The sequence below is a fragment of the Morone saxatilis genome, unplaced genomic scaffold, assembly GCF_004916995.1.
Source record: "Morone saxatilis isolate NCDOM2014 unplaced genomic scaffold, NCSU_SB_2.0 Contig15, whole genome shotgun sequence".
Taxonomy (NCBI): Eukaryota; Metazoa; Chordata; class Actinopteri; family Moronidae; genus Morone; species Morone saxatilis.
The window spans coordinates 10,560,206-10,579,330 of NW_023339707.1; the positions used below are offsets into that span (position 1 = coordinate 10,560,206).

The 19,125-nt window shown below is 40.5% G+C and overlaps 2 protein-coding genes across 2 annotated transcripts; both read left to right on the forward strand.

Moving 5' to 3' along the window:
* Window positions 1-329: 329 nt before the first annotated feature.
* On the forward strand, window positions 330-10,164 carry exosc10 (exosome component 10). Its single transcript, XM_035657317.1, has 25 exons — window positions 330-519; window positions 1,305-1,441; window positions 1,920-2,043; window positions 2,128-2,232; window positions 2,440-2,599; window positions 2,712-2,820; window positions 2,908-2,983; window positions 3,066-3,176; window positions 3,370-3,513; window positions 4,643-4,833; window positions 5,008-5,164; window positions 5,356-5,504; window positions 5,677-5,727; window positions 5,853-5,964; window positions 6,082-6,129; window positions 6,235-6,310; window positions 6,469-6,578; window positions 6,671-6,763; window positions 6,852-6,920; window positions 7,025-7,130; window positions 7,210-7,283; window positions 9,314-9,494; window positions 9,622-9,686; window positions 9,827-9,906; window positions 9,997-10,164. Exons 1-25 carry the CDS (start codon window positions 394-396, stop codon window positions 10,025-10,027), a joined length of 2,685 nt encoding a protein of 894 aa, XP_035513210.1. The 5' UTR covers window positions 330-393; the 3' UTR covers window positions 10,028-10,164.
* Window positions 10,165-14,872: 4,708 nt separating this feature from the next.
* srm (spermidine synthase) lies at window positions 14,873-18,175 on the forward strand. The gene is made up of 8 exons (XM_035657398.1): window positions 14,873-15,074; window positions 15,534-15,654; window positions 15,751-15,843; window positions 15,945-16,098; window positions 16,198-16,281; window positions 16,518-16,663; window positions 16,848-16,970; window positions 17,081-18,175. The coding sequence occupies exons 1-8, from the start codon at window positions 14,944-14,946 to the stop codon at window positions 17,096-17,098; spliced, it is 870 nt and encodes a 289-aa protein (XP_035513291.1). The 5' UTR covers window positions 14,873-14,943; the 3' UTR covers window positions 17,099-18,175.
* The last annotated feature ends 950 nt before the right edge of the window (window positions 18,176-19,125 follow it).

A 19,125-nucleotide genomic window follows, 5' to 3' on the forward strand; every position in this document is an offset into this window, starting at 1 on the left:
GGAGATAAGGCTGTGTCCGCAATGTCACTGCATTGAGTGGGTAGCCTACATTGACGACCTGAGCCAAGCTATGCAGTGGAACAATGACAAGATTCTGGGGGGTAATAAATGAATACAGCATTAAAACAAAGAAAACCCTAAAATGTCGCAGTCATATAACATAAAAGTTTGACATTTCAGGAATAAATTCAGTCATAATTTTTCTGTACATTATGTATGATCATGCAGCAATATTTCCAATAAGACCTCAATAAATTGTAGAAAATGTAGCTCCACTCCAGGCCGGTAGGTGGCGCTGTGTCCCCCAGCTTCCCCCAGAGCCGCTCAGAAGAAAACAGTGGGGAAAAGAGGGCTGCTTCCTGCGGCTCACACATGTACACAGTATCAAACTAGATGATGGCTTCTTCAAAGAGTAATCAGTCCACAAACAGTGGCCTTCAAGACATGAATTCAGACACTAACGACGACGAAAATGGCGAGTTGTGTCCCGGTTTTAAAGACGTGGATGCCTTTGTTAAAGTAAGTAAACTAACGTTAGCTCACTGGAGTTGTTGACTTCAGGCTAGCAGTCAGATGGACAACGTGGATGTGCCTGTTGGCTACGAGCTGTAAACACACTTTCAGTCAGGTATAGGATTAAAACATGCACAGCTATCCGGTGACATGACATCAGATTTGGTGTTTACCTCCCTGCAGTTGTCGAGGTAATGGTGGATATTTCCAGAGCTCAGCCTCTTTGCTGTGCTGCTTAATTAGCTTAAACATATGTGCGCGATAACTAATGTTTTCATGTGGCTGCAAGTAGATTTGCGCTTTCGACTAGTCTATCGATTGTGTAAAATAATGGTTTCGTCAAAACTATTGACATATTCATCTTATATCACTTACTTAAGACCAACGAACCCGAAGTTAAGAGCTATAGCTAGCTAAAGTGAGGGCTAATACGTTTGGAGAAGTTAAAACCAATGTCAAAAATTGAGAGGCTGTCACCAGCTAGCTAGTTAGGTAGTTGTTCTTTTTAGTTTGTTAAATAGTTAAAACAAGTTATTATCGGCTAGGGTTAGATTCACTAATAAACACTACATTCATACCAGTTAGCTAAACAAGTTAAACTATGTAATTCTCCATGTTTCACTGTGTAGGAGTAACCACCTTGTGTTTAAACCCCCACTGTGACATTAAACTGAAAGGCAAAATATGCATTACATTTCATTGTTCTCTGCTTTACATGCACTATGTTTGATTATATTAAAAGACACTTAAGGAAGTGTTGACTTACAGCTCAGCCTGTCTCTCCTCCGCAGTATGGATTGGGTGCTGTATTGTCCGCCACCAAAGCGTCCGCCGCCTTGCCTCAAGCTGGAGATGAGTATGATTTCTACCGCAGCTTCCCAGGCTTCCAGGAGTTCTGTGAAAGTCAGGGGGATAAGCTCTTGCACTGGTGAGTGTATGTTATGTTGTTGCTTCTTTTGAGTTTGGGCTCAGTCAGACGTGCACCAGTGTCCCCGCCTCCTTAAAGCCCATGAAGCTGACAAATTCAAGAATGTTTTTGCTCTTTCGCAAGGAGCTGTGGATCTCCAGTGCATTTGCAGGTCAAAGTTCACATTTGTTGAATGTAGATATGAGTTGGCACTGCTTGGTCAATAGTGCACTGCTTGGTCAATAGTACGCTACCAGACTACACAATGCAACATCACTCTGATTTACAGTCTTGATTTTCTGCTTACCTTTGTCAGACCTGACATCACATCCTGTTTGATGCTGAGATCGAGGCAATTTAAGTCTGACTGAGCCTTTGCTCAGAACCAAGGAGATACGGTTGGTTACTCAGCCAACACAAGAGTGGTTTGGCTGAGTAACCTGCTACTTGCTGTTTCTCAATAATAGAATAATATTCTTGTCACTTGTCCCTGTGTTAGCATGAGTCAGATAATGCAGCACCACGGCTGCAGATCCCACATGAGGGACCGGAACAAGCTGACAGGGCAGGAGGAGAGGTTCGACTTGGTTGTGGACTCAAACGACGTCATCCTCGAAAGAGTGGTATGACCTATGGCTTTGGTGTTATACAACTTTCTCCATGAAAAAGGTTGAGAAACCAACCAAGCTCTTGTATGTGATTTCCAGGGGATTCTTCTTGATGAAGCTGATGGGGTGAACAGGAGCCAGCAGCCTGTCATGCCTGCAGGATTTCAGCCTCCCAAGATTGTGGTTTCCAGCTGGAATCGCAAGGTTTGGCTAATTAACCTCTCAGCTCTCATACTGCAGATGCCAGTTTTTTTTTTGTGCTGCATTCAAGCTGAAACATCATGTGCCAGTCCTGGCATTCAAGCACCTAAAGCCCTAGCCCCGTTTTTAAAAACATTTTTTTTGGAACACTTGCTAAATATTCATACCAGCACTTCACACGTTGTGGTAAACAATGCTTTCATTGATCAGGGTACAGGTTCTGGCAGTCGTTCTGAGATGTTCCGACTGCTCCACGCCAAGAATGTTACGAGGCCTCAGCTGAAATTCAAGGAAAAAGTTGACAACAGCAACACACCATTTATTCCCAAGATCTTCATCAAGCCCAACGCAATGAAGCCTCTTCCTTCTTGTAAGACGCTCATGTTTTTTCCCCATTTGCTGTTTTCATAACATTCACTGCACCTATAAATTTAACTCTTTAACATCTCTAACATATTAGCTCTCGTGCTCTCCAATCATAGATTTCACCAACAAACAAATCCGTAAAGAGAGACCCGAGGACCTTGACGTCCCAGCTGCCCTCGCTGACTTCATTCACCAACAGAGAACTCAGGAACATGTTGAAGACATGTAAGACTTTTCCTTCGTGTAATATTAACATTTTGTCTTTTCCTATTTCTAGTTGTCCATCTAAGTGTCTGATTTTGATCCTTGTAGGTTTGCACACCCATACCAATATGAATTGGACCATCTTACAATACCAGAAAGCTTTCTGTCTAAGCCAGTGGCACAGGTAAATTCTAGTGATCCTACAATATGATCTTCTGATTGTTGGTTTGCCTCTCCTAAATTTGTGTCTTGTGGATTATTTTTAGATGTACAAACCAATGGATGAGACCAGGTGCTCCTTCATTGACACACTGGAGGATCTGGTGGCTCTGAATGAGAAGCTCTGCAAATTGCCTGAGTTTGCTGTGGACCTTGAGGTACGGGATTAGGAACAGTTCTTGGATGTAATGTACGGGGGTTGGGCATCAGTATCAGTACAACAGCCAAGCAACACATAGTGCCTTTGTAAGGAAGGCATTGATTCAATTCTGTGGTCAATTTTGAGTCTGTTATTAAAAACCTGTAGGTCCTTGTGTTTTAAGCAGAGGTTTTGTTTGTTTGCCATCGCAGCACCACTCCTACAGGAGTTTCCTCGGCCTCACCTCGCTGATGCAGATCTCCACCAGAGAGGAAGACTTCATCATCGACACCTTGGAGCTCCGCAGCGAGATGTACATCCTAAACGAGGCGTTCACTGACCCGGCTATTGTCAAGGTAATGGAACCGCTCCACAGATCCTGCATTGTGTATCTTGTTCTACAGCTTTTACTGTCTAAAGAGAAGATGAGATTATGTATCTGATCAGATTTGTTTTCCAAAAATGGTGAACTGTACCGTGTGTGTGGCTGTTTATAACGGAAATTTTCTTTCCGTTTTATCGTTATTTTCCTTTGTTATGTGCTTTCTGTTATAATTAAACAATTTATTCAGCAGCCTCATCAGGATATGGCAACACTTTACAACGGAAGGCACAGAGCAATCACATCACAGATTTGATATGGCCCATATTACATTAACTAAACCGCTTGTCTGAAAATAAGATGTACTGTATGTAAAATTACAACTGCCAGTTGTAGAAATCCATTAGATCTTGCAGCGCTACCTCCTCATTCAACTCTGACCCAGTGGACATACCTACTGTATGTATAAAACAACGAGTTTTACAATGCAGTGGACAGTTATGACAGGAACTTCTCATGCAATCCCTTTGGGTTTTACTTCTAAATAAAAGGTATAAGGATAGGATAAGGATAATTAAACTGAAGATATTTAAGGAAAACCTGCGTGGTTGTCTGACCACTTGGTCTGCTTTGCAAAGCTGTGTCATCATACTCCCAAATCTCAGCAATTAAAATGGCCTTAGAATAGCCTCTAGATAATTAATTTATTTTAAGCATATGAAATTAGGATGGCTCAGACTACTTTATGAACTGGTTGCATCTGAACTGCCCAACGTAACCTGGAGAAGAAAATCTCCACCTGTGTAGTAATACGTTTGTAAAGTCATAATCTTGAAAACTTGGAGGTGTCTCAGCACTTCACAGTTTTCAAACATGTTTAATAAAGTTGGCGGGTGTCCTGTGGTGTGTGGGAGCCACCATGACTCAAGCACCGTAGGATTCCTGTGAAAAAGTGCGGTGCGTGGGCTTGAACTACTGAGAGACGTGTGAAAATAATCCAAATGGAAAAATATCACATGCTGTGTCCCCAGTTTTTAATCTTTTTGGTTCAAGTATCTTCTCTAGCAAAGCAAGTCAAATTTCTTTTTTAAAATATATATATATATATGTGGATACCTCACCTTAGAGGTTTCGGCTGAATGTCCTTTCTTTCCTGGTTTCAGGTATTTCACGGCTCCGACTCTGACATTGAGTGGCTCCAGAGGGACTTCGGCTTGTATGTTGTCAACCTGTTTGACACGCATCAGGCCAGCCGAGCTCTGAACCTGGCTAGACATTCCCTCGACCACCTGCTCAAACACTTCTGCAATGTGGACTCAGACAAACGCTACCAGCTGGCTGACTGGAGGATCCGGTATGTGTTCCGTTTGGTGCTTATTATTGTATAGGATTAACTGTGGGATGGAGTTCTTTTTAATCTCTTATCAGTAAACCCCACCATGCATTTCAAATTGTTTGTAATTTAGAATACTATTATTGACTTTTTGGCCAGTTGAAGTAAAAACTTTCCTGTAACTTGGCCCTTTAGCCCTTTGCCAGATGAGATGGTGCAGTATGCCCGGACAGACACCCACTACCTCCTTTACATCTTCGATTCTGTGAGGGCACAGCTGTTGGACTTCAACCACGGTCAGCCTGGCCTTCTGCAGAGTGTCTGGAACAAAAGCAAAGACATTTCTCTGAAGGTGACCACAAATCTCGCTTCATACATCATGAAGATTAAATTGGCACTTAAAAATCAACCTTTATACTCCTTCTCCATCCAGTAGTTTCATGGTGTCTTTATTGCTTTCATATTTCTACATTTCCACGCCATAATCTTGTGCATTTTCCAACATTTGTCGCAATTCACCGTGTGCTCACCCCCTCCATACAGAAATATATGAAGCCTATATACACAGAGGAGTCATATCTGGAGCTGCAGAGGAAGCAGAAAAGGTCTTTTAACACCCAGCAGCTCACTGCCTTCAGACTGCTGTTTGCCTGGAGGGACAAGCTGGCCAGGCAGGAAGATGAAAGCACCGGGTAGGCTGTTTGGAAATGGATGGACTTGCTGTTCTGGAAAACTGCTTGAGCTGTTTTCTTATTTATAGTTTGTACCCAGCCAGATTTTGCAACCCCCTGCTTTTAGAATAATTCATAGCCTTTCGATAACTGTGTTAATATGTTTAAATATTGTGTTATTTGTGTGTTTTAGATACGTCCTGCCTACCCATATGATGATCAAGATATCTGAGGAGCTGCCCAAGTAAGATGATCAGATTTCCCTCTTTTGATTTGTTTTTTAGTGTTGGTGGTTCTCACCTCAGTGCAGGTGAATTTAGTGTTTTTATTCATAACCTGCAGCACAGTATTGCGTCTTTATCTTCCCAGAGAGCCTCAGGGCATTATTGCCTGCTGTAACCCGGTACCCCCGCTGGTGAGGCAGCAGGTCAATGAGCTCCATTTGCTAGTGCAGCAAGCTAGGGAAATGCCTCTCCTTAAGGTGAGCTGAGGGGATATGATGTTTTTTTTTTTTAGTTATGTAATATCAGTGTTTGTTTTCAGTTATCAGTGAAGGCCCCCAAATCAATCATCGCAATATTTTCTACATTTCACACAGGCTGAGATTGCAGCTCAAAAGAAGAAGGGACTCACACCCATAAAAAAGGTTTGTCAAAAACTTATTAAACTATATTTTTTGTTTAGTTTTTGCATTCACTAACAAACCATGACTGGAGTAAAATAAATGTGATGTTGTATTTGAACTTTCCAGCCAGAAGTCCTGTTATTTGGTCCTCATGATACATCCAGGGTCTCTGAGAGTGACCTCCACCCCTTTTCTCCTGATGGTAAGCTTGATCCTCGTGCATGCATTATCCTGGTGGTTTAATATTTCAGTCACAATAATATTTAAGTTCAACCAAGTTCCACCTTGTTTGTCTGTGACGGGGGGCACACCATAAACAGTTTGAGAATCACTGCCTTAAACAAATGTATTTATTTTCAGAACTGCCTGTGAAACAAGGGATGCTTTTCTCAGATGATGAGCACAAAATGGATGTTGATGTACAGAGAACAAGTGGCCTTGTGGCAGCAGCTAAAATCACACTGTTTGAGGTAGAGATCGTCTTTTAGTTGACTTTATTAAGCCAGTCGATTTTATATGCAACAGTGCGAACTAATGTGAGAACTCTGATTCCTTTTTGAAGGAGCTGGAAACACAGAATGACCAAGAGCCCCTCCCTGTGCCTCAAATGAAAGCCAGACGTATCATTGAGTCTTTTGAAAACCCTTTCAGAATGGTGAGCTACGACCAGTGATCAACCCTTAGTATTGTTTGCTTTTTAATTCCACCTGACACGCAGTATTCCATCTTCTTTGTCATTTCAGTATTTACCCTCCAGCGATGTGCGCGTCAACAAGAATGCCAAGTTTGACCCATCCTCAAAAATATTTGAGGTATTCAAAGAGCTACGTACAGTCATGCATATCCAGACTTATTTGTGTTGTCCTCTCTGCTACGTGTCTTGAACGTTAATAGCTGTACCGTCTCACGTTCACAGATTAGCAAAAGATGGAAACTGCAGAGTATCGAGCAGCAACAAAAGGAGTTGGAGGCCAAGAGGAAAGCCAAAGAAGAAGCAAAGGAACACATAAAGAAAGTGGCAGGTAACGGATTTGAATCTGCTCTAAACTGACACATTCAAAAGCAATGATCCTCATCATACTTTAATGTTGATTTCCACAGAGGAAAGAACCAAAGCTAAACAGAGCTACCAGGAGTCTCTTCAGAACGTTGCCACTGTTCGCCAGCAAGCAGCGGTGAGTCATTTGCACTCTTGTCCTTCCTTTTTCTCTGTCCCACTTCAGATAGGCTTTGCACTCTGTCAACTTCACTTTTGATGTCCCTGTTGGGAGAGTACATATCCATGAAAAACATGAGTTATATTCACCCAAGAGCCTGACACAGCATATTAAAGATAGTGCTTTAATAGCCAGTTTAACCCTCTGCAGTGCCCCCATTTTCTAGAGACATGGCTGAGATTTCTGCACATAAATGTGGTGACTCACAAGCGAGTGAACCACGGCTGTCAGTCTGCAGCACCGGCATGTTAGTGGCCTTTTAATATTTATATCCATCACATGATGTGCCAGGGGAAGAAGAACACACAGCGTGGGATTGGAGCATTAGAGACACGTCCTCCACTCATCAAACGCTTCTCTTTCCTCCTGGGGAACAACAATAGCTACTGTCTGCCGAAAAGCCCACTTTGTTAGCTCCGTCTCTCTGGGGTATTGCTTGGCACCCTCTGGCTTGGTTACTATTACGTGCTCTTGCCACCATATGGTGTTTCCGCTCTGTTTTTAATGCTCAGTTAGACAGTAGTCTCTGTACTTCATCTTCTGTCCAAGCAGTCCAAGAGAATAGAGATAAAGGTCACCGCCATCTGACTCTGACTTTTATCCCTGCTTCCCTCTCTCTGCCTTTCATTGTGTGAGGCTTCAGCCATCAATCGCTGGTGTGTAACACAATGATCCGTTGTGTGATGATGAAGTGAAAAGTTGTTTTTTTTAAGGCGCACCCTGCTGAAACGGGCTAATAACCACGTTGGCACCGTCTGGTGGTATGCGTTAAAGTCGAAAGTGTTGGCAGCGACACTTGAAACCAACACTCGTCAACCTGCCAACTGCAGACAAGTATTGGCTCTGCTGGCTAGCTGTCAGTTTCAGCCAGTACTTTGGCAGTGAAGTTCTCTCGTCTCATTTCAGTTTGAAAGAGCGCTTTGTGGTTTTCCAAAGCTCATACTGAACTGATATTATAATTGACATCATCATGGGTGTATGCTGTGATTGGGCTTGTTAGTGACAGTTAATCAAAAAGTGATTAATTGTTATCAGGTCAAATTAATCATGGCCGGTAAGTAAATCAGAAATGATCACAGGGAAATAAGATTGCAAGAAAACATGATTTGTCAAGACTTTGGAGGTGTAGCCATAACCATTCTTTAGCAAATTAATATGATTAATTAGAACAAGTGACATAAATAAAAATCATTAACATCTTCTATTCAAAATCATAAATAAGGATGATAAACTTTTCTATTTGGATGAAATGTTTTCAGTTTGAAGCCTCAGTTGGCAGCATTGTAACTCCAAAGCAATCCTGAAAGTGATACCTCTGTGAGGTGACACTGATGCTGTCATTCACACCTTGTGCTGTGATTGTGGTTTAATAATGTAAAGCTATTTTGACATATCCAACCTTGAGGAAAACCTTTCTTTGTGGATAAAATAACAGACTATACAGGCTTATGCAAACGGGGGGAAGCAGAATAGCTCCAAGCTGAGTCAAGACCCTTTTTAAAGGGTTTTTGTTTAAACATGAGGAAAGATTAATGGTAGGTTCTGGGATATCGGCATGAAGCTGCAGCTTCATCCACTAACCTACTGGCTGAATATCGACTGTAGAACTCAATTTTTCAACTTATCTAAGCACAGACTTGAAATTTTTTTTCAACCTGTAGTTGGCAGCAAAATTTGGATTTTTTTCATCACTAATGAATAAATATAATTGCTGAATGGGCTACAAAAATGTTGGATAAGTATGCAGCAAATTCCCTTTTAATTCTTTAAAGATTACTTTGATTTATGTTCTTTTATACAATTTAATGGTTATCAAAAAGAAAAGATAACTGTTTGATGACTTGTACAATAAAACTGCACACACATGCTGGCAGTCCTCCAATGTTCATTATCTTGTTAGTTAAACAAAAATACACACAGAATACATTCATTAAAATGTTTGCTCTAAATGTTGTACAGACTATAACGTTGCTGACCAATTTCATTAGGAATCTGAGAAGGGCGGTGGAAAGAAAAGAGAGAGGGTTGCCAGTGAGGTTGGAGAGTCGACTCCCAAACCGAGTAAGAAGCTGATGAAATCTGTAGAGAAGCCCCAGAAGACAGAACCCCCTCCCCAAGACAGCTTCAAGCCCTTCGACTACAGTCAGTCAGACCTCAAAGTCTTCGCTGGTAAGGATATTTGATTCTGTTTTTTATTTCATCACATCGGATAGTTCACCACTTACTTCACATTCAGTTACAGTTGTTGTACTAATAAGAATTTATTCAAATCAGTGCACCTGTTATGTTTTTACAGGTAACAAAGCCAAGGACAACACACAGTTTGATCCAAGCCGGCAAGCCCATGGTTTTAAGAAAAAGGTATTTGTTTGGTCATTATTTGTTTATTGAACAATCTATTTTTTGGGGTGAAAAACAAAAACACCAGAATAAAAGGCTGTTTTATTACATTAAAAATGTGTTTTTTTGTACTTGATGAATTTAAATCCTTTGTGCAACAGAGGGGTGGTGCCAAGGGACAAAAATCCAATTTTGGAGCTGCAGGCAGAAGTATGTCATACCTGGCTGGGAAATCTGATAGGTAAACATAACAATATACAATACAAGAGTGTGTATGTGCAATCTCAAACATCTCAGTGTATTAACCGTTCTGTCTTTTTATTCTCTGCAGAGGATTCCGGCATAACTGGCCCAAAAGATAAACTCTCTTCGATGCTATTTTCTGTGTTATTTTTAAGAAAGCTTTTCATCTTACAGAAAGGATTTTTTTTTTTTTTTTTTTCAATGCCAATGAAGTTCAGTATTTCAATATTTGATGAATTTCAAAGTGTATTTTTTTCCCATCTGTGGAGCAGTTTACTTTGTAAATATGTGGGCACACAGACCTCTTTATTAAAATGATTTTAGAGGAAAAAAGGTTCTTGTTCTTTTTATATCATTTATGTGGAGCACTATCATTCAGTATCATAATCAGACCTGTCTTCCGGCTATCAACACTGATATTAAGATGATGGGTAACATTTTAGTTAATAAAAGTAATAGATGTGGAATGATAGCAAGGAAACTTAAACTTGGTGTACCGACTCACAAGATGGAAAATTGACTATAAGGTTTGTTTTTTTTTGTCTGTGAATGTGTCATGAGAATACTTTTAAGAAGTAACTGGCAATGATTCTTTTGAAGATGTGTGAACTGTGATGTGCTGTGAAGTGAAAATGTTTAGCAAGTCACACAAATAACTAAAAGTGTTACTGTCTATTTAAAAAGCAGTTCAACCTCCTGTTCTGTGATACTAATATAATCTTAAAGGTCACCCCACCACCAAAACTTGCATTATATTGCCAAACATATATGGACATATGTGACCCATATGTGACTGCTGAAGATCATGTTCCAAAAGCATGCTGATTAATATGCTGCTATACAGTGGTGGAAAGTAACGTAGTACATTTATTCAAGTAGTATACTATACAATTTTCAGGTACTTTTACTTTACTTACAGTTTTATGCTACATTTCAGAAGGGACATTTTGTCGTTTTTACTAAACTACATTTATCTGACAGCAAAAAGTATAGTGTACTCCACTTCCACCAGTTATGACATTAGAATTATGTATATGTGTATATGTTCCAGCGTCAGTAATAAAATGCTTTATATAATCATACAACTCTGTGAAAGGCACCATTTTGCCCAACAAGTATTTTTACTTTAATACTTATAATACATTTTGCAGTACTTTTTCCAGCACTGCTGCTATAACAGCCACCACCCAACTTCTAGGCACGCTTTCCATAAGAAATTGGAAGCAGTCTGCAGAGATTTTCTCCTCTTCAGCCACAAGAGCATTAGATAAGTCAGACACTGATGCTGGATGATGAGGCCTGGTTTGCATTTGGTGTTTCAGTTTATCCCAAAGGAGTTGGATGAGTTTGAGGTCAGGGCTCTGCAGGTCAGTCAAGTTCTTTAACACCAAACTGTAAAAATGTTATCTGTATAGACCTTGTCTTATGCATGGGAGCATTGTCCTGTTGAACCAGAACGGTCATCTCCAAACCAATGACTAAAAGTTGGAAGAACACTTTTGTCTAAAATACTGTAGCATTAAGGTCAGCCTTAAAGGACCCGTGTGTAGGATTTGGTGGCATCTAGTGGTGAAGTTGCAGATTGCAACTATTTGAATCCAACTCAGCCTTCCGAGTGTGTGGGAGAAACTATGGTGGCGGCAAAAAACAAGAAAGGCCCTATCTAGAATCAGTGTTTGTTTTGTTAGTCCGATCTGGACTACTGTAAACATGGTTGAGTCCCTGCTTCCCTGCTTCTAAGGTAACAAAAACTCTTATTTCCAGGTGATTATACACTAATTAAAACAGGTATGAATATAAGATTTAATTTCTGCCAATAGATCGTCCTAAATGTTACACACTGGACCTTTAAATAAAGAGTTTAGTTCAAACTACAAAACACAGTCTCAGACAAAAAGTGCATACAGTAACTATGTGTCAGTGTATAACAAAAAAAAAAAATACTGCCTTAACCTGGGTAATGGGTTCTCAACTTTTATATTTATGTATCTCAGCATGTTAAATATCATATTTGCTGGAGGAAGGTCAGAGTTGTGTTTCACTAATAGGGCAGTGGTGCTCATAAAAATATAATTTGAAAAAATAAATTTAAATATATTAATTTAAGTTCATTTTAGGTGACAAAAAAGACACATTTTCCCACGATGGTATAATAATCTTTGCAGTGGAGGGTTAACTTGGTATCTTGGTTAAAGTGTAATGTAAAAGTTTCAGCAGTTGGACTGTTGGACCCACAGCAAACCTTTCCCTAAGAATGGATGCCTAACAAAATATTGTTGGCTCAAAATTGTTCATTATTACATAAGATAAGACAAGTTACACATTTGTAAGTACTGAGTTTATACTGTAGTATGAATACATTTAATGCAACTTCCACTTACTGTTACAGAGTGATGCAGATTTTTTTAAATGCAATAATTACTTTGCTGCAAATAGAAAAATCAAATTGAGGAATAGTCTGTGCCAAGGCAACATCACAAAAGTGTTTTTTCTGAACCAACTGAAGAAGCTTTTAGACAATCTTCATTTCAACCTCACCCCATCTGGTTGTTACGTCATCCTGTGCTGCAGTTACGACAAGACGTTCATCGTGATGCTTGTGGAGCCACAGTCACAGCAGTGTCTGCTTCTCTGGGATCCTTGCTAACATCCTTAACATTCAGAACTGAAGTAATGACTGGGGGTTCAGCAGGGGGAGTCATGGGAAGTGGTGGCGATGTCTCCGGAAGCAGAGTCTGGTTCTGGGGTAGGTGGAGCCTGCTTTGCTGCATCAGACCGGCTGAACCATTCTGGGCGCCAGTAATGTCAGGAGGTACATCAGCGGGGGTCACTGGAGGTAATGGTGCTGGAGCCACAACAGTCTGGTTCTCTGGTGGTCTCCTTGCTCATAGCCTCACCATCCAGGACTGATACAGAGACTGGGGATTCAGCAGGAGGAGTCAGAGGAGGTTGTGGAGCTGTTGCCATAAGAGAGTCTGCTTTAAGGCTGGGTATAGAGGAATACTCTGTTTCATTCATGACGATCTTGGCATGAGATTCAGGACTTGGAGTCAGAGAAGCAACCAGAGTCTGCTTCTATGGTGGTCTTTGCACTCATATCTAGGAGGATATGTAGGGGGGGGAACAGAAGATGACAAAGCTGGAACCACAGCAGAGTCTGATTCTAGGTTGGTTTTAGAGGCAGACTCTACTGTTTCATCCAGGCCAATATTGGCAGCAAGTTCAGTACTGAAAAGAGTAGGTTGAGGAAACAAAACAAACCAGTTCTCTGTCTTTGTCCAGACCAGGCTTCCCATTCAAAACTTCAGCCTGGGTGTGAATGGCCTGTGCACGATAGTTAGTCCTGTTTTGTTTCTTGAAATACACAGTATTATCCTGTTCAGTTTATTCATTCATTACTTGCAGCTTGGTGTGTTGGTGTCAACCTATTTGTTTGTAATGATCATTTTTGTTGCGAATCAGATTTTTTTTAAACATATATATGTATATATAGGTAGTTGAAGATAATCATGCAGAGCCCCAATATTACATGTTTAATTTAGTTCTTTCATTTTGTTGCATTCCCACTTTACGCTGTAGTAAAGGTGCTTCAGTAGCACCACTTTTTGGACAATTATTTTCATGCCACACAGTTTTCCATTGATTAGCCCATGGACCCATGAACCCTTCACAGATCGTTTTACTTGGAATGTGACTACAAAATTAAATTTCCAATTTATGTGTGGTGATATTTACTCTGTATATGAGTAAATGGTCTGCTGCAATATAATATACATTAATTCATTAATACATCATTTGGCTGACTGTTAACGTTTCTTTTTAACACTGAAGCATTTTCCAGCTCAATCAATTCTAGTGACAGTGTTGCAGAGATAAACTTGACACTTCCCAGAGTCTCACTTACTTAGTAATTGTGCTTGACACTCTTCAATCTGCTCAGGAAGTAAGCATCAGCATGTCAGTGTGTAGTTATATCCTGCTATTAAACCGCCACTGCCACACGCCTCCCATTCAGACCTGAGCTATCTATTCATCACATTATGAGGACAAAAGACTGAATACTGAATACACTGAAGGTACTCACTTCCCATATAAGGGCACAACTTGGCCCCTGCAAGGAAACATATTTATTCTAAGGTTGGTTTTTAGGGTTAAGGTTGAGGGGCAAGTATTGTAGTGGTTAATGGTGCCTCTAGTGAATGAATGTGGAGTAGATAATATGTATGCATGTGTGCGAAGATGTGAAGTCCTCCTCCCAAAAAAAAAAACATACTTCATACAACCTTCGATGTACATGAACATCACATTTTATCTTTATTTATATTTTTCCACGCTTGTAGCTGTCAAACCACAATACCAAGCAGATTCAGCATAATCAAAATCATATATTAATGTTGACAAAATAGGTTTCTTAACAGAATTTGTTGGGGATTTGTTTGTTTTTTTCATTTTTCTGAGATCTTATTTTTGGGGTGTGTTATTTAAATGTGTCTTCTGTCTTAACTAGTTTTTTTGTGTATGTTTGCACACAGTTAGTGTTCAGCAACTAATTCAGACTACACTCAAAAATAGCAAGCCATGCCCAGAAAACCACGTCTAAGTTTAAAGTTTCGAGTTTAAAAGCTGTAGGAGGATGCTGCAGTATTATTTTTCATTTATTATTTCTAATTCAAGGGGAGGGCCCAATGAAAATACTGATCACTCTGAAAAAAGCCTCACTTAAAAACAAACAAACATATGCTCGCCCCCCACCACTCACTCCCTGACCCCCTGGCCCGCGCAGGCGCAGTGGTGCTACCCCGCTCTGCTCCGGCTCCAGGGCGGCGCTGCGGCTGTGCAGTCAAACAAACTATACACGGACCGGTCCGTCCTGCGACCCCATTGGCTCGCGTAACGGCAAATATTGACGTCGGCGGCACCCGATTGGCTAACACTTGACCCATCACGTTTAGCTGTCAGTTAACGGTCATGTGTCACATCTTTGTCGCCACACTTACAAACACGTTATTTTTACTTGTGGCCGTCGGCAGCTGACATGGACCACATTAAAGATGGATGGTTTACAGAAATGTGCACGTTATGGCCCGGGCAAGCGATGAGCCTCCAAGTGGAAGAGGTCCTCTACGACAAGAAATCCAAATTTCAAGATGTTATGGTTTTTAAGAGGTGAGTACTTTCAGCCACATAACTTGGCTAATGTTGCTAGCTGTTAGCGACTACTGAGAAATGAATGAGCGAACTGAAGCTCCGTGGCTTCTCGACAAGTTTCTCCCGCGGCTGGCTGCCTGGGAGTTCCTCCGTTTGCCCTCAAGTTTTAGTTAGCTCACAAACAAAAGTAGCTGGGGGGCGAATTGAGCAGAGACCGGTGGGGGGGGGAGGAGGATATCTGTGGGTCAGTGGATGGGAGCCGTCACCCACACTGACAGGTTCACATAAATCACACAAGCTCTCTTTTCTTGTTTGGTTTTAAGAATGGTAGCAAACGAATGTGCACGGCCTCTGCTGCTGCTGCTGCATGCTGTTCAGTTTGTGTAGATCCCACCCGAGCTATGTGAACTGTCATTGGAAAGCGTGAGGGCGTATAGAGCTTTCCAATGTGCCTCATACTTCGCTGTCACTTTTCAGTAAAACCTACGGGAATGTCTTGGTGCTGGATGGAGTGATCCAGTGCACAGAGAGAGATGAGTTTGCCTATCAAGAGATGATTGCCAACCTTCCCCTGTGCAGCCACCCCTGCCCCAAGAAGGTACTTCTGAGATGTATCTGCAGTATGGCTACACTCACAGTGTGACTTATGTTTCTTGTCTCAACACTCAGCACGTTTCCTTTTGTTTTGTTACAGGTGCTCATTATTGGCGGTGGTGATGGCGGTGTGCTGAGGGAAGTGGTGAAGAATACACTGGTGGAGTCTGTGGTCCTGTGTGAGATAGACGAGGTGGGGGCAACAACAGAGAGCTGTACTGATTACTGTTGGTTCCTAATACTGCGCCTGAGTCACGCCTGCTCATATCAATGTTGCTGTCGTCTGCTGTGTAGGATGTCATTAATGTAGCGAAGAAGTTCCTCCCAGGGATGGCCAAAGGGTTTTTCAGCCCCAAGCTCACCCTCCATGTTGGAGACGGCTTTGAATTCATGAAGCAGAACCAGGATGCCTTCGACGTCATTATAACCGATTCCTCGGACCCTGTCGGTAAGTGCCACTTTTATGTTGCGCCATTTTCCTTTCTGTGCCAACTGTCATAGGTTCGTTGGAGGCACTGCTATTTTTACTTCTGTTTTTTTGTTGCAGGCCCTGCTGAGAGTTTGTTCAAGGAGTCTTACTATCAACTGATGAAGGCAGCATTGAGAAACGGTGGAATTCTTTGTTCCCAGGGTAAATGTTATATTTCACCACAATTTAGTAAGGAGATGCTTGAGTAGAAGTCATACCTGCGCTACTAAATGATGTCAAGTCTGTCAAAAAGTCTGGTTATTATTCATGACTTTTATTAACTCCTCTGTCCCCCATTTATATTGTCTGTCTTCCAACTACTTCAGGATGTAACGATACCAAAAACGCAGACAGAAAATGAACGTGCCCTTTCATCTGCTTGTGTGTCATTTTCACAGGAGAGTGTCAATGGCTCCATTTGGAGCTGATAAAGGAGATGCGAACCTTCTGCAAGACCCTATTCCCTGTGGTGGAATATGCCTACAGCACCATACCAACTTATCCCAGTGGCCAAATTGGATTCATGCTCTGCAGTAAAAATCCTGTACGTGTTCTAGTCGTTCTCCATTTGCCGTCTACCACATCGCTGATTGTTGTCAGATTGCCTATGAATGCCACCGTCTTATTGTAAAACGATCCCGTAGCACAATGACTTATCTGCTTTCTTTTTGGTGATTGGTAACGTCCATCAAATGACTGACGTTCCCTCTTCTCTTTTTTCGAATTAGGAAACAAATTTCAAGGACCCAGTGAAATCACTGGCAAAAGAAGAAATGGAAACTATGAACCTTAAATATTACAATCCTGAAATTCACAAAGCATCATTCGTCCTCCCTGAGTTTGCAAGAAAGGTGAATGTTGTTGTTAAAATACATTTTCATGTATGATTTGTGTGCAATTCAAAACTGTTAGCGCACATATTTGCTACTTTTTCACTCACTGTCTGTTTGACCATTGACAGGTACTCAGTGACGCATGACCAGCAACAAGAGACCACCATGTTCATCCTCTACCTGGCCCTTAGACCACAGATAAACAACCTTGTTCTGCGGCTTCTTCACCTCCTCAACACAGTTCAGCACCACTGAAGAAGAAAGTGGCCTCCTAAAGATTTTGTGGGTGTGGGCAACTAATAATCAGTGGGTGGGTACTTTATACAGATAAAGTGTTCGTATTCACTCTGGTGTTTTCTTTCCTTCCAGTCTTACATGCTCTCAGTGTTTATTTATTTTTCTGATGTATTTGGTTTTTCATTTTTACTCTGTAATTGTCTTATCAGCTTTTTTTTTTTTTTTTTTGGAAGAGCAGTTTAATGGGCTTGGCTGAGTGGGAAGAACATTGCCATCAAACCTGACCTCACTCTGAAACTGTGTACTGTTTATTGGATTCTTTGCATCTACACATTATGCAATATATTACATACCATATAGAGTATGTATATGTAGGTATTGCTGTACTTTTATTTGTAATGTTTAATATCAGTTTGTGCTCATAGGAAAATACACGGTTGCCATTTGTCATGACTTTATATTCAGAATACTAATGTGTCCTCCACACATGAACCCTATAGTGCCTGAAATTGGTTGTTTGTCGTTTAAAAAGAAAACTTGTTATGTATCTATCATAGCGTACCAGGCAGATAGTGTCCTAGATGAAAGCTCAAGTGTTAAAATAAAATTGGCACTTCAAAAAATATCACCAACTGAAGATTTAATAAGTTTAGTTGATAATTTAATTGATGCCCAGCTTTGACCATCCATTTGATATGGAAGAGTTTAATGTTATGGTGTTAAATAAAATAAAATTAAGTATGGCATTGGAGCTTTGCAATGCAAGAAATGTTTTTAAAATGTGAATTCATTATGCAATTATAACTTGCAGTATTTTCTCTCGACTACCAGTAGTAGACTTGTACTGTAATAAACCTGTATGCTGACATCTTAAGTTGCTACCTTTTTAGTTGTAAATCCACATTGAATCTTTGTTGAGAAATGGTGTCATACATGAGCAATGGACTTGTGTTTTTATAAGGAATGTAATAAATTGGTAAAATGGTTATATGAGATCTGTGTGCGTTCAGCCACTGACGGGTTTACTAACATCTATGCTTCTGTATTTGCACAAAAGGACACCTAGACGCAGAACTTTTGTTCTGGTTTAAACATGTGGTACTTAAAAAAAACAATATTTGGTTGCAGGAAAAATATCACCATACTAGTCCAAAACCTGTCTCATAGTTAATAAAGCTAATATTTACCAACTGTAGTATCACTTTCCAACCATATACAGCTTTATGTGTGACTTGTTTCCAGAGCTGTTTTAGCTGCTTTTTCACTGCAAATAGTTAAACCTTAAACATGGTCTAGGTGCTGGTATGAACAGTACTGTAGTACCAAGGTCCAAGTGCAGTGTTAGTATTCACACACAAGATGGCATCCTTTAACCTGTTATGTATAAGCCAGTTTCACACATTCACACAAGTATACAGGAATGCATTTTAATTATGCTGTTCAAATTCAGCAAATGCATATTCAGAGCATATAACTATATATTTTAGGTTTTCTTTGAATTTTAATGAAAAGCCCCTTGGCTCCAGTAAACTGTTCACATCAGTCAGTGTTTTGTGATGTGAAGTGTGACTGTTGCCCTCAGTTGCATCAACTCTAGTTCTTGTTGTGTAAGATTTCAGTCCTCACTGGTTTTCTGTTAAAATGTGACCAACCTGCAACAATGCAGTACATTATTGTGTGTTACAGTGGCTGTACTCTGGGCTGCACTACAAGGTTGTATAACAGGAAATTAAACATACATCAACTGTCTTACATTAAGTGAAGAAGTAGCCATAAATATTAATTTTAATGTGTATGCCTTTATTAATAATATCTGCACTCCAGGCAATTACAGAACTTTTAAGTCAATGTATGACTTGACTTTTTAAATTCTTATGCAAGTCAATAAATGTTTCGAGTGCAGTTAAATAGACAGACACACCCACATGCTCAATAG